This window comes from Colias philodice, chromosome 24, assembly GCF_061535455.1.
Source record: "Colias philodice isolate Cphi_HAF_F1 chromosome 24, ilColPhil1 Martin Lab GWU primary, whole genome shotgun sequence".
In the NCBI taxonomy this organism is placed as follows: domain Eukaryota; kingdom Metazoa; phylum Arthropoda; class Insecta; order Lepidoptera; family Pieridae; genus Colias; species Colias philodice.
In genome coordinates this window covers 5,811,619-5,824,098 of record NC_143109.1, presented here as the reverse complement: position 1 = coordinate 5,824,098, position 12,480 = coordinate 5,811,619, and the positions used below count along the sequence as shown (strand labels likewise).

Sequence of the window (12,480 nt, the reverse complement as noted above, 5' to 3'; positions counted from 1 at the left end):
CACTTCGTTCATCGCTGTTCGAGAGTGACTTCGTGACCACCATGGATGGTAATCGATAACACTCGCAGGTGTTTCCCCTTTTGTCGAGGTATAAGATTATTCGAATCGAAAAATCTTATGCTTTCATAAAAACTACTTGCGTAATCGATTACAAACACTCTGCGTTTTCCTAGGCTAAAACATCAAAAGGACGTCTGCGAGTGCTCCGCTAAAAATGCCGTTTTGCATTGTCAAGCCTTGCAGAAGCAATTCAAACATGTCGAATATTAAAAAAGATGGAATAACCTTTCATTTGTGTATATTTTTTTAACGTACATTTCTAATTAAATGCAATTTCTAATAATCGTCGATGTATCGTTTAGCGATATGATCAAGACAAATAATCGAGTCGTTTACTCGATCATTGATGCGGCCCCACGAGACTATCATGGAAAGAAAATATACAAATTTAATCTTTATGAACTAAGAGATAAAGTTGAATTTAAAACCCGATAATGAACCGCATTCCTTACGAGTCTATCTTTTAGCCCCTTGACCACCGAGCGGCCCGATCGGACCACGGCCCACGGGCCACGACACAATAGATTTTCTATTGTGTCTGTGATTCCGGGGGCTGAGGCATTAAAGAAATACAAATTTAATCTTTATGATCTAAGTTATAAAGTTGAATTTAGAACGCGATATTGAACCGCACTCCCCACGAGACAACTTGGAATGAAATACAAATTTAATCTTTATGAACTTAGAGATAGAGTTGAATTTAAAAACTCGTCGCTTAAAAGGTCATAAATTTTTACGACTTTCGTGACACAAATTATTTTTGTGAATGTGTGATTGTGTTTCAAGAGTGTGAGTTACCTTCCCCGCACCAAAATCAGCAGAAAGTTTAGTTAGAACATTTGCCAGCGTACTCCATCCATTACTTAATGATCTAAGACCATGGACCACGTTGCTATGAACTGTTTTTGTCAAAGAATTACTCGAACAGCATAAATTTCTACGTAAGATGTATAGGTGCCCGTAGCTGTATTGATGAGTCTCGTACTTAAAAACCGATAGATGCTGGTTCAAATCATTGCCGTACATCTTTTTTTTTTTCCTTTCCCGTATTTTATGGTCATATAAATAATACTGTTTACAAGGGAATAATTAAGAAGAAAAAAGATATAGACATTTTTTTTAACAGAAAATAAAGAATTTAAATAATATATATTACTAGCGGTCCGCCCCGGCTTCGCCCGTGGTACATATTTACGTTTACTCTACATAAAAACCATCCTCGTACTTCAAGGAATATAATAAAAAAAGAATTATCGAAATCGGTTCAGCCGTTCTCGAGTTATGCGCTTACCAACACATTTTGCGATTCATTTTTATATATAAGACTAGCAGTCCGCCCCGGCTTCGCCCGTGGTACATATTCACGTTTTCTCTACATAAGAACCATCCTCGAACTTCAAAGAATATTATAAAAAAAGAATTAACGAAATCGGTTAATCCGTTCTCAAGTTATGCGCTTACCAACACATTTTGGGATTCATTTTTATATTATAAAGATATACACTACTCTGATCACTATGTCGAATGTTTGTAGTGGGTGTCGAAATCTTATTAAAGGTACTCCTTAAGATGCTCCACAATCCTATATAAGTTACTCTATGATGCTCCACCACCGCGTTGCTATGAACTGTATTTATCAAAGAAATACTCGAACAATTAGAGCATAAAGGAGAATGACCACGGGTGGTATCGGTAAAATTTTAGTTGTGCCACGTATTCGTGATATTGTTAATTCCTATTTGTATTTATAATGATCATATGTATCAATATTAAGTCTTAATTATACCGGATAAATTGAAATAATAGTAAAAGTTATTCTTTTGAAACATGTATGACCACGTATGGAATCGGTAAAATACTAGTTGTGTCACGTGTTCGTGATATTGTTAATTCCTATTTGTATTTATAATGATCATATTTATCACTATTAAGTCGTAATTATACCGAATAAATAGAAATAAAAGTAAAAGTTTCTGTTTTGACACATTATATCTATCTCTCTTGCAAGCGTCCTGCGTCATATGTCATAGTTGAATGAATGTGTTCGACGCATTGTTCGACGTTATTTATTTTGAATTATAATGTTTATTACGATTTACTTTTCACATTTGTCTTGTAAATTAAAATATTACCTATGTAATAAATGTAAAACTTAACGTTCATCGTTAGTATAAACTCGATAAAGTATTTTTTTGAAGCGTTGAATAAAACTATTGTTTTATTTTTATTGTCGTGAACTGCGGCTTATTTACATAAAAACTTTAATCGTTTCTAAAAGTACTAACATCAAGCTTTAAATTGAGCTATATTTCATCTTGACACAATAAGTTTGATTGCGATACCAAGTGCCATAGTCACTTGGGCAATCTCCTTTCAATGTAAGACGTATAAGTGCCGGTAGCTGTGTTGACTGAGTCTCGTACTTTAAAATCGATAGATGCTGGTTCAAATCATCGCTGTTCATCCACATTTTTTTTTCTTTTCCCGTATTTTAAGGGTCATATAAATAATACTGTTTACAAGAGAATACTTAAGAAGAAAAAAGAAAAGACATTTTTTTAAACAGAAAATAAAGAATATATATAATATACACTACTCTGATCACTATGTTGAATGTTTGTAGTGGGTGTCGAAATCTTATTAAAGGTACTCACTTCCTTAAGATGCTCCACCACCGCGTTGCTATGAACTGTATTTACTATTTATCAAAGAAATACTCGAACAATTAGAGCATAAATTTCAATGTAAGACGTATAAGTGCCTGTAGCTGTGTTGACTGAGTCTCGTACTTTAAAATCGATAGATGCTGGTACAAATCATCGCTGTACATCCACATTTTTTTTTTCTTTTCCCGTATTTTATGGTCATATAAATAATACTGTTTACAAGGGAATACTTAAGAAGAAAAAAGATATAGACATTTTTTTAACAGAAAATAAAGAATATATATAATATAATTATATTATATACACTACTCTGATCACTATGTCGAATGTTTGTAGTGGGTGTCGAAATCGTAATAGAGGTACTCACTTCCTTAGATGCTCCCTAAAAACTAAAATAATAATTCAAAAACACCGGAGTTTTTAAAACAACGCCCTCTAGATGTAATAATTGAAAATCGATAGTTTGCTGTTTCCTTAGTTCTAAAATTGGTCACTAGGTGGCGCTTTTAAAACTGCAAATTAAATAATAAGCTCAAATGAGAGCGCCATCTAGCAATAAGCTGAAATTACGGGGTACGATCTCTAGTATGACAATCATCAGTCCTCTTTAGATTCTATTAGTCCATGTTCAAACTCAACATTTTTTTATTCATGTAAAGTTTAACATGAATATTATGAATAGACATTTAAAAACTACCATCTATTACTGTCTTCAGCCTATTTTTTAACCATATTAATAGTATGTCACAGTAATGTAATTTTGGTAGGTAGGTTTCTGTCGGAAACAGCTGATTTTGAGTGAATTTCTATAGCTATAATTATACAGGGTGTCACACTATCAGTACACTAATTACTAAGCGCGAAGGGACTCGTAGTTTTGCATACACTGATCACGTAAAAAATTCTTAAACAAAAAAATTACGTCAAAATTTTTTTGCTAAATTTTTCCTTAAAATTCATGTTTTCTTCTCTAACTTCGCACAGCCGGCATATACCGCTTCGCTTATGTGAGCATTTTATCAATGAAAACATAATCTTAAAAGATAGCTCACGTGCGGGTGGCAAAGTTGGATGGGTTGCTTGTTAGGGGTCCACACATAGAATTTTAAGAATACGTCTATTTGAAAAAAACAATTGCGAATTTTATAAGTATTTTTTACGTACTCAGCATATGCAAAACTATAACCTCCTTTGAGCTTAGTATACCAACGGTGGGACACCCTGTATAGTTACGAGTAAAAAAGATAGACCTTGGAGAAATATAATTACTCACAGAAGTTCAGCTAGATTTATTTATAATTGAATACGATATAATATTTAGTAACTGAATATAGCACATGCAATGGAAGTCGCGGTCAGAAACTAGTCAATTAATTATTAAGAAAGTGCTCTAATTAGTCTTTTATGGATATTCGTCTAAATACGGGTATGTGCGTGCAATATTGATCCAATTTTAACCGACTTCTCTAAAAGGAGAAGGTTATATTGTGGAACACTGTTTTGTTTTGTCAATTTTGTCATTCTCAAGTACATACCAAATAAATATAGTAAAATAGAAAGTTAATGGAAATGTCTCTTAATATTTTATTTTTATAGTTTATGTAACATGAATCAAAAATAAAACTGAATTTCAAAGGTTCTTACCTAATTAATATATATAATAAATTGTGTTCTTAGCTAATTATTTTCTTTCGATTAATTGACTATTGATGTCCAATTCCATATCATTAAAAAAAATATCCTAGTAAATATCAACATTTCTCACAATTACCTGTTCATCATTTGATGGAAGTGCTCCATGGTGATGTTCGGAGACAGCTTCATTTTCATATCTACGAAGGTTTTGGAGTCATTGTACAGACCCGCCATTTGCACCGTGTCCAGCAAGGGCCCATGGCAATATATCATACTGGAAAGAGATTATTAACGATAAGAAATTATTTTATAGTTAAAATAAATAAATATTTCAGGACATTTTTCACACACGGCACGATCTGATCCCATACTAAGCTTTCGCTTGCGTCATGGAAACCAGATGACTGATAAACATACATATATAATTTAAAATAAATACTTGTATAGACAATTAACACTCAGACACAGAGCAAACATCTATGTTCATCACACAAATATTTGCTTCCCTGGGTGGGAATCGAACCCACAACCTGTGGCTTGGAGGGCAGGTGGTTTATAAGTAAAAATGTGCTGATTTTTCTTTCGACGTCACGTAACGTCGAAATGTGGCTAATTAAATCGTTTGTATCCTGACATTAAATATTAAAATTGAATACATATACAATACTTATATATAGAAACACTGCCTAGTGTTTCTATTAAACATTTTAAATTGCTATTAGCTTACAAAAATGCTACATTTATCATTGTTACATGTAAAAAGTAAATTACTTAAGCCTGTTAATTACATACTAAAATTACGTTTTTATTATTAGTTAATTTATTTTATAAATAAATAAATATGATGATAGCTGAAGACCCAGAACAGACATAGGCTACTTTATATCCCTGAAATCCCACAGGAACGGGAACTATGCAGGTCTTTGAAAACGTAGGCGAAGCCGCGGGCGGAAATCTAGTACCTACCTATAACATAAAGATGATAATTTTATCAACCTACAAATAATAATATAGATAACTAATATTTGATTTTGGTTTGTGTATTTCCGAGGAATTAAAGAAACGAGTTGTTAAATATCAGGCGGCTTTTTAAATAATTTTCCATAATATTTGCGATGTTTACAGGGCAAATCAGTAGTTTTTTAGCGTCGAAATAACCCTGCAACCGGTTTACCAGCTTCCTGATACGTTTTTTATAATTTATCTGTCAGTTAAATCTATACTAATATTATAAAGCTGAAGAGTTTGTTTGTTTGTTTGTTTGTTTGTTTGAACGCGCTAATCTCGGGAACTACTGGTCCGATTTGAAAAATTCTTTCGGTGTTAGATAGCCCATTTATCGAGGAAGGCTATAGCTATATATCATCACGCTAAGACCAACAGGAGCGGAGCAATGCGGGTGAAACCGCGGGGAACAGCTAGTTGGTAAATAATGTATTGTAGGATATCAGGGACATTATCAGCTGTGAAACTATCCCTAAATAAAGTAATACTTGAAGTTAGATACATCTTATTACAGTGTTGATTCATTAGTTCATATTCTATATTATCATAGCCAGATATAAGGCGAGAGAAGTCGTAGGCTCTAGCTAGTATCAATAAAAGTACCTTAACGCACAAAATGTACAACAAAGCCTTTGACGAATAAAAAACTCAATATGAAATTTTTATCCCACAAAGAGAGAAATAATTAACTTAAAAAATACCTAAAATTAGACGGCCTTTGCACATTTACAGACGATTGAAAATCACCTGAGAATCACTACATAGTATAAACCAAAGTAGCTTTCTCTGTCCCTATGTCCCTTTGTATGCTTAAATCTTTAAAACTACCCAACGGATTTTGATGCGGTAAGAGTGATTCAAGAGGAATGTTTTAGTAGAGGTATATAATTTATTAGGTTTTAGGCAAAGCGGGCGAAGCCGCGGGCGATAAGCTAGTAAAATATATATAACATACCTACTTTAAACATCGGTGATCGGTAAAAACTTTCTCTAATATATTTAACTGTCCATTTAACTAATTAAACCTACCAGAACAAGCTGCGGGTTAAACATTGAACCCAAATATTATTGCTTACATTGAGATAACAGCAATTAACTTTTAACCCTTCGCGGTCAATAAATAAAAATGTCAAAGGGCATATAAATATTCCGATATGAGATTATTAATTATTACAATGTGATTAATTAATGATTTTATTTTAATGAAGTCTATTAAAGTTGTAAAAAAATATTTTTGTCGGTAGAATTCAAATTATGTTTGACAGTTTCGTAAACGGTAGGTTTATTTTAATTAATACTAGCTTACCGCCCGCGGCTTCGCCCGCTTTGACTTAAACCTAATAACTATATACTAAAACCTTCCTCTTCCTCTATCTATTAAAAAAAACCGCATCAAAATCCGTTGCGTAGTTTTAAAGATTTAAGCATACAAAGGGACATAGGGACAGAAAAAGCTACTTTGTTTTATACTATGTACTGATTTACACAATTTAAATTATAAATTATTTTTTATATTCAAAAGTATCGCCCCGGAATGGCGGAAGACGCGAGTTCGAATTCCGCCTCGTGCTAGATTACAATCGAATGCTCAAATTCAGGAGATTTCTTCTAAAATATATTTTAAAACATTTAATAAATAATCCGATTTGTATATATTCTTAAATCAACACAGAGGGCAATTAGGAAATGAAAAAGTAGACGGAAATTAAAAAATATATATTTTACAATACCTAACGTTACATCCAGGCCCAACCCGTAAATCATTTGTGGACGAAGCCGCGGAAAACAGCTTGTTATAAATAAAACGTCACAGGTAATTAATATTAATGTTAAATAAAACAAACTACTCATTAAATGAAATGAAATGAAATACATATTATAGTCACATTCTTGACCTGAGGTTAGGTAAAACAAACACACGTGACATTTCATTTATAAGTATAGAGAGATATATCACTGAAAGACTAATAGTTTGCTGCGACTTTGCTTGCCTTGTGTGAATATTTCTGTTTACCTGACTGCGCCAAAAGAAGCGATATATTTTGGTTTAAGTATGTTATTTACTTATATTCTTTGGCAGTGTAGAATAATGAAATGCCAGATTCTTGACGCCAAAATATGTCAACACGGTTTTCCTTTAAAACTTTACAAGGGGAATATCCAAATTTTTCGGGATATTGTTCATTCCAATAAATACTTGTTTCCTACAGATAGGTAAATAATAAATATATATCGAAGTGGATAACAGCATAGTAACTCAATTAAAATTCTCTTTTACAGTAGCTGGTTTTACAAGGCCGCCATCATTTCCGTTTTTCTCAATGCAGTTACTATCAAAGATAATATAAAACTATGCATTCATTTTAATTATCTACTAGCTGTGCTCCGCGGTTTTACCCGCAGTGCTCCGCTCCTATTGTTCTTAGCGAGATGATATACCTATAGCCTTCCTCGATAAATGGGCTATCTAACATCGAAAAAAATTTCAAATCAGACCACGAGATTAGCGCGTTCAAACAAACAAACTCTTCAGCTTAATAATATTAGTATATAGATTAATCTTCCTACAATTTAACGTAACGTTTATTTTTTGTAAATTTTAATAACAAATAGGCATTTAATTAATGAATTTGAATATAAATTAAACAAACTTGATAACCTTTAATATATTCACAACTAGTTTGGTTACTATCATTTATTGTACATAAGTTATTGGGAATTTTATACAAAAGTATAAATGATTTTTTTACAAAAGTTAAAATATATTTTACTAGCTGTTCCCCGCGGTTTCACCCGTATTGCTCCGCTCCTGTTGGTCTTGGCGAGATGATATTATATAGCCTTATAGCCTTCCTCGATACATAGGCTATCTAACACTGAAAGAATTTTTCAAATCGGACCAATTAGTTCCTGAGATTAGCGCGTTCGAACAAACAAACTCTTCAGCTTTATTGAAAGTCAGATAAAATGGCAAAGAGCCTTCTTTTTCTTGCTTGCTTCTTCTTCTTATTTGAGGACAGGGAACCAAAATCATTCATATGCGAATGAATAGCAATTGAGATCGAAGTATAGTAGCTATATTGTAATACTGTGCTATAGGTTTCACCCGCGGATGAACCCGTGCAAAATTCTTCATTTAGCTCATGTTTTATTCTTCTATGTAAGCTACATAACTGTCAAGTGACATCAAAATTCGTTCAGGTGTTTTCGCGTGGAAGACTTACAAACATACATCGATACATTCTTCTAAAATATCGCGCATATATTATTAGTAGGAAGTAGAATTGAATGATTGCTAATAAAACGGATTGAATCAAATTAGTGCAAAACATGTTCAACTCTTTAGCGAATAATAAAAAGTCAAGGATATACGTTGGAATAATGTATCACGCTAGTTAGTGATGTTATAGCAACACACGGTAGTTTTAGAGCTAGCGCGCAAGAGTAACTTTTGTCTCCGCAACTATTTTGTCTCTCCCATCAACTCTATGGGCTAGTAATAAAGTGCTCGCACGTACCGACGCAACTCTCTGTCTCTCCCATAAACTCTATGAGCTAATAAAAAAGTCTCCCGGGAGTTGCGTCGGTACGTGCGCGCACTTTCTTACTAGCCCATAGAGTTGATGGGAGAGACAAAATATGTAGTTGCAGATACAAAAGTTGCTCTTGCGCGCTAGCTCTTAACCTGTATAACAGTGGAATAATTTGATCACTAAAATTTTCCGTGTTTTTAGCATTTTTTACTGGTTTTCGAAAAGAAGGTGGATGTATGTACGTACCTACACAAAATAGAGAGGTTGGTATATTTTTAGTGACACTCGACGATAGGTGACGATAGCGTAAATTTAAGTTATATACGTCCGCGTCGTTATAGATTAGCTCCTACTACTAATTCACGAAAAAGAAGATAATTTTGTCAAATTATGTCTTATCTTTCTCAACGATTACTTTTTTTTATTGGTACCTTGAAGGTACCTATACCTATAGGTGATTAAACATTTAAAATTATTAGAAAAAATATCAGTCGTCGACGTCCTAGCGTCACGGCGCTACTACCTTCGCGGGTTCAATTCCCGCCTCATGCTCTATATTACCTTAAGTTTTAAATATGTCTAATTAAATACAAAATATAAGACTTACCTATCACAAGTAGGAGGTAGTTTACTCCGGTCAGCGCGCACAGCCGCCACCAGAAGCAGAAAACTTAACCACTTCATTGTTATTCCACTTATATCACTTATTCCACTTATTTCACTTATTTCTACTCAATGGCACCGCTTACTATACTAATATCACTCGTGAGGAACGAATATACTTATTTATATTTTATAATATAATATAATATCACTGATTGTCAACAGTTTGTGTACAACTTTATGTGTTGAGGTAAGTGCGAAGAATTTTCAAGGGCTTCGTTCTGAGCGGTTGCACTGTCATTCTGCTTGCTTGTATGGTGATTAACTAATGAAAGGGCACCTAGAGTGCCCTGTGCCTGGAACAATACAAGAACGACATGTTAGATTATAAACATATTAGCCGCCCGTCCCGATTCCGCCTGAGTTGAACCCGGATAAGAAAACTAAAAGAATTGAATTTATAAAATCGTTTAAGTAGATCCAGTGATTTCCCAGCAATATCACATACCTACTTACAAATTCATAAACATAACCTTAATTATTATTATTAGGACTAGCAAGATGTAGGATGGGATAAATGCCTAGGGATTTGGGAACCATGATTTTAAAATGGAACGTCTACCTTTTTTTCTAAATAGTCTCGATCATGAAAATAATGTTGTTTGTAAGCTAGATAAAAACAAAAAAATAAAAAGCAAGATATAAAGCAGAAATACAGTAATAGTTTTACAGTTCACCGTAATAATTATGATAACGTTGGCTTATCTGCTAAAATATAAAACTTTATGTAAGCAAACCATTCCTTACATAGTTGTATATCAACATGCGGGCTGTAGTTTCTTGGATGTATTTAATCTTTGCAAATAATATCACCCTTATAACAATTATATTAATTAACAACATACTTTGAAAAATAGTTTAGAAAACCAAGATGCTCATGGGAATTAAAAATTAAAATACACAATAACTACAAAGAAAAAAACATGTGTGCGTGTACACACGTAAGAAGTGAAACTTCTTTATGACCTTATTTTTCAAAAAATAATTTACTATATGCAACTTTACAGAAATACGTCGAATCACGCATGGTAGGGATAAGAAAAAGATGGCACGTAACGGAAAAATGTCACGCGTAACGAAAAAATGTTACACAAAATTTTTTCCCAACCCCGATTAAGAAGTTTCACTTCAATAAAAGCTGTAATGTAAAGTTAATATATTTTTCTATTTAAACACGATTATGCCATTAGTTTTCTTTACCTACTTTACATTTTTTTAGTTTACAATTTAGACCTTAAAATAAGAGAAGCAAGGTAACTTTTCCTAAAACATTCATCCTATTTTTTATGTTCTATTTTTTCAATTTCAAGAAAACAACGTTCTATTGTATATTCCTAATTAGCATAAAATACGAACAGCACTGCACTAATTATACTTCCAACGTGGATAGATACGTCATAGTCAGTTGGTACCTAGTATATAATCTAAACATATAATAAAATCGTAGGAAAGTCGAAACTGTACATAGAATATTTATTTAAAAGAATACTTGGGGCGTGATCTACATTTTACTACTAAAGCCAAAAATATGGTTTTTACAATTTTTGTCTGTTTGTCTGTATGTATGTCCGGGATAAACTCAAAAAGTACTACATGGATTTACTTCAAATTTGAGTACAGAGAAAGCTTGATACCTGAGGAAGGACAAAATATAGGTTTTATCCCAGAAATCCCACGGGAACGGGAACTATACGAGTTTTTCTTTGACCACGCGGGCGAAGCCGCTGACGGATGCTAGTATTATATATTTTATACTTGCACGAAGTAAGTACATGACCATTGAATTAGCATAGTGACTAGGGTTAAGTTTAGGTCTTAGTTTTTGTCCTTGATGTATTATTAAAATGTTTGAGTTATGATATTTTTAACGAAAAAAATCACTTGTCGGGATTCGAACCCGCGACTTTTAGCCAAACCGGTGCCACGCTCAGCCTCTCGGCCATCTGAGAAACTTCCTCTTGAATCACTCTTGACTCTATCTATTAAAAAAAACCGCATCAAAATCCGTTGCGTAGTTTTAAAGATTTAAGCATACATAGGGACATAAGGACAGAGAAAGCGACTTTGTTTTATATGTACTATGTAGTGATGTAGCAATATTTATTTATTTATTTATATCGTCAATATATCAATATTAATTCAATATTAAAATAAAAATCTAAAAGAGACTCGTGTGCACTATTTAAAATATTCATCAGCAATTTATTTATGACGCAATTATTATAATCATTAAATAATACATATATTTTACTTTGTAAGTATTTTGGCGTCAACACAATTTTAGTAAACACGTGAGAACAGTCAACAAAACGTCACTAACATCGATATAAATTATTAAATAAATTACGTAACACCCGTTTAATTTTTATTATAATGTCCTTATAATCTCTATATATAAAATTATTGTTTCACAATATTAGTTACCATAATCCTCCGAAACGGCTGAATCGATTCTCATGAAATTGTGTGTGGGTACATATTCTGAGAATCCGCTAACATCTATTTTTCATACCCCTTACTCCTTAGTGATAAGACTAAGGCAGAACCACGTCTGCCGGTACAGCTAGTTATCATATAAATTACGTAACACCCGTTTTAGAATTATAATTTAATCACTACATAGTATAAAACAAAGTCGCTTTTTCTGTCCCTATGTCGCTATGTATGCTTAAATCTTTGCAACGAATTTTGATGCGGTTTTTTGTAATAGATAGAGTGATTCAAGAGGAAGGTTTTAGTATATAACTAGAGGTCCGTCCCGGCTTCGCCCGTGGTACATATTTCGCAATAAAAGGTAGCCTATGTCCTTTCTCGGGTATCAAAATATCTCCATACCAAATTTCATGCAAATTGGTTCAGTAGTTTAGGCGTGATTGAGTAACAGACAGACAGACAGAGTTACTTTCGAATTTATAATA

The 12,480-nt window shown here is 33.1% G+C and overlaps 1 protein-coding gene across 4 annotated transcripts in view; it reads right to left on the bottom strand.

Moving 5' to 3' along the window:
* Positions 1 to 12,480, bottom strand: part of LOC149477743 (trehalase-like) — a 49,387-nt gene that overhangs the window by 25,993 nt on the left and 10,914 nt on the right. For all 4 annotated transcript variants that reach the window (XM_089710352.1, XM_089710353.1, XM_089710354.1 and 1 more), the window contains exons 2-3: positions 9,507 to 9,858; positions 4,498 to 4,635 (exon numbers count right to left, since the gene is read on the bottom strand). In XM_089710352.1, the coding sequence (XP_089566478.1) occupies positions 4,498 to 4,635; positions 9,507 to 9,583 (215 nt within the window). In that variant the 5' untranslated portion in view covers positions 9,584 to 9,858. The remainder of the gene's footprint in view (positions 1 to 4,497; positions 4,636 to 9,506; positions 9,859 to 12,480) is intronic.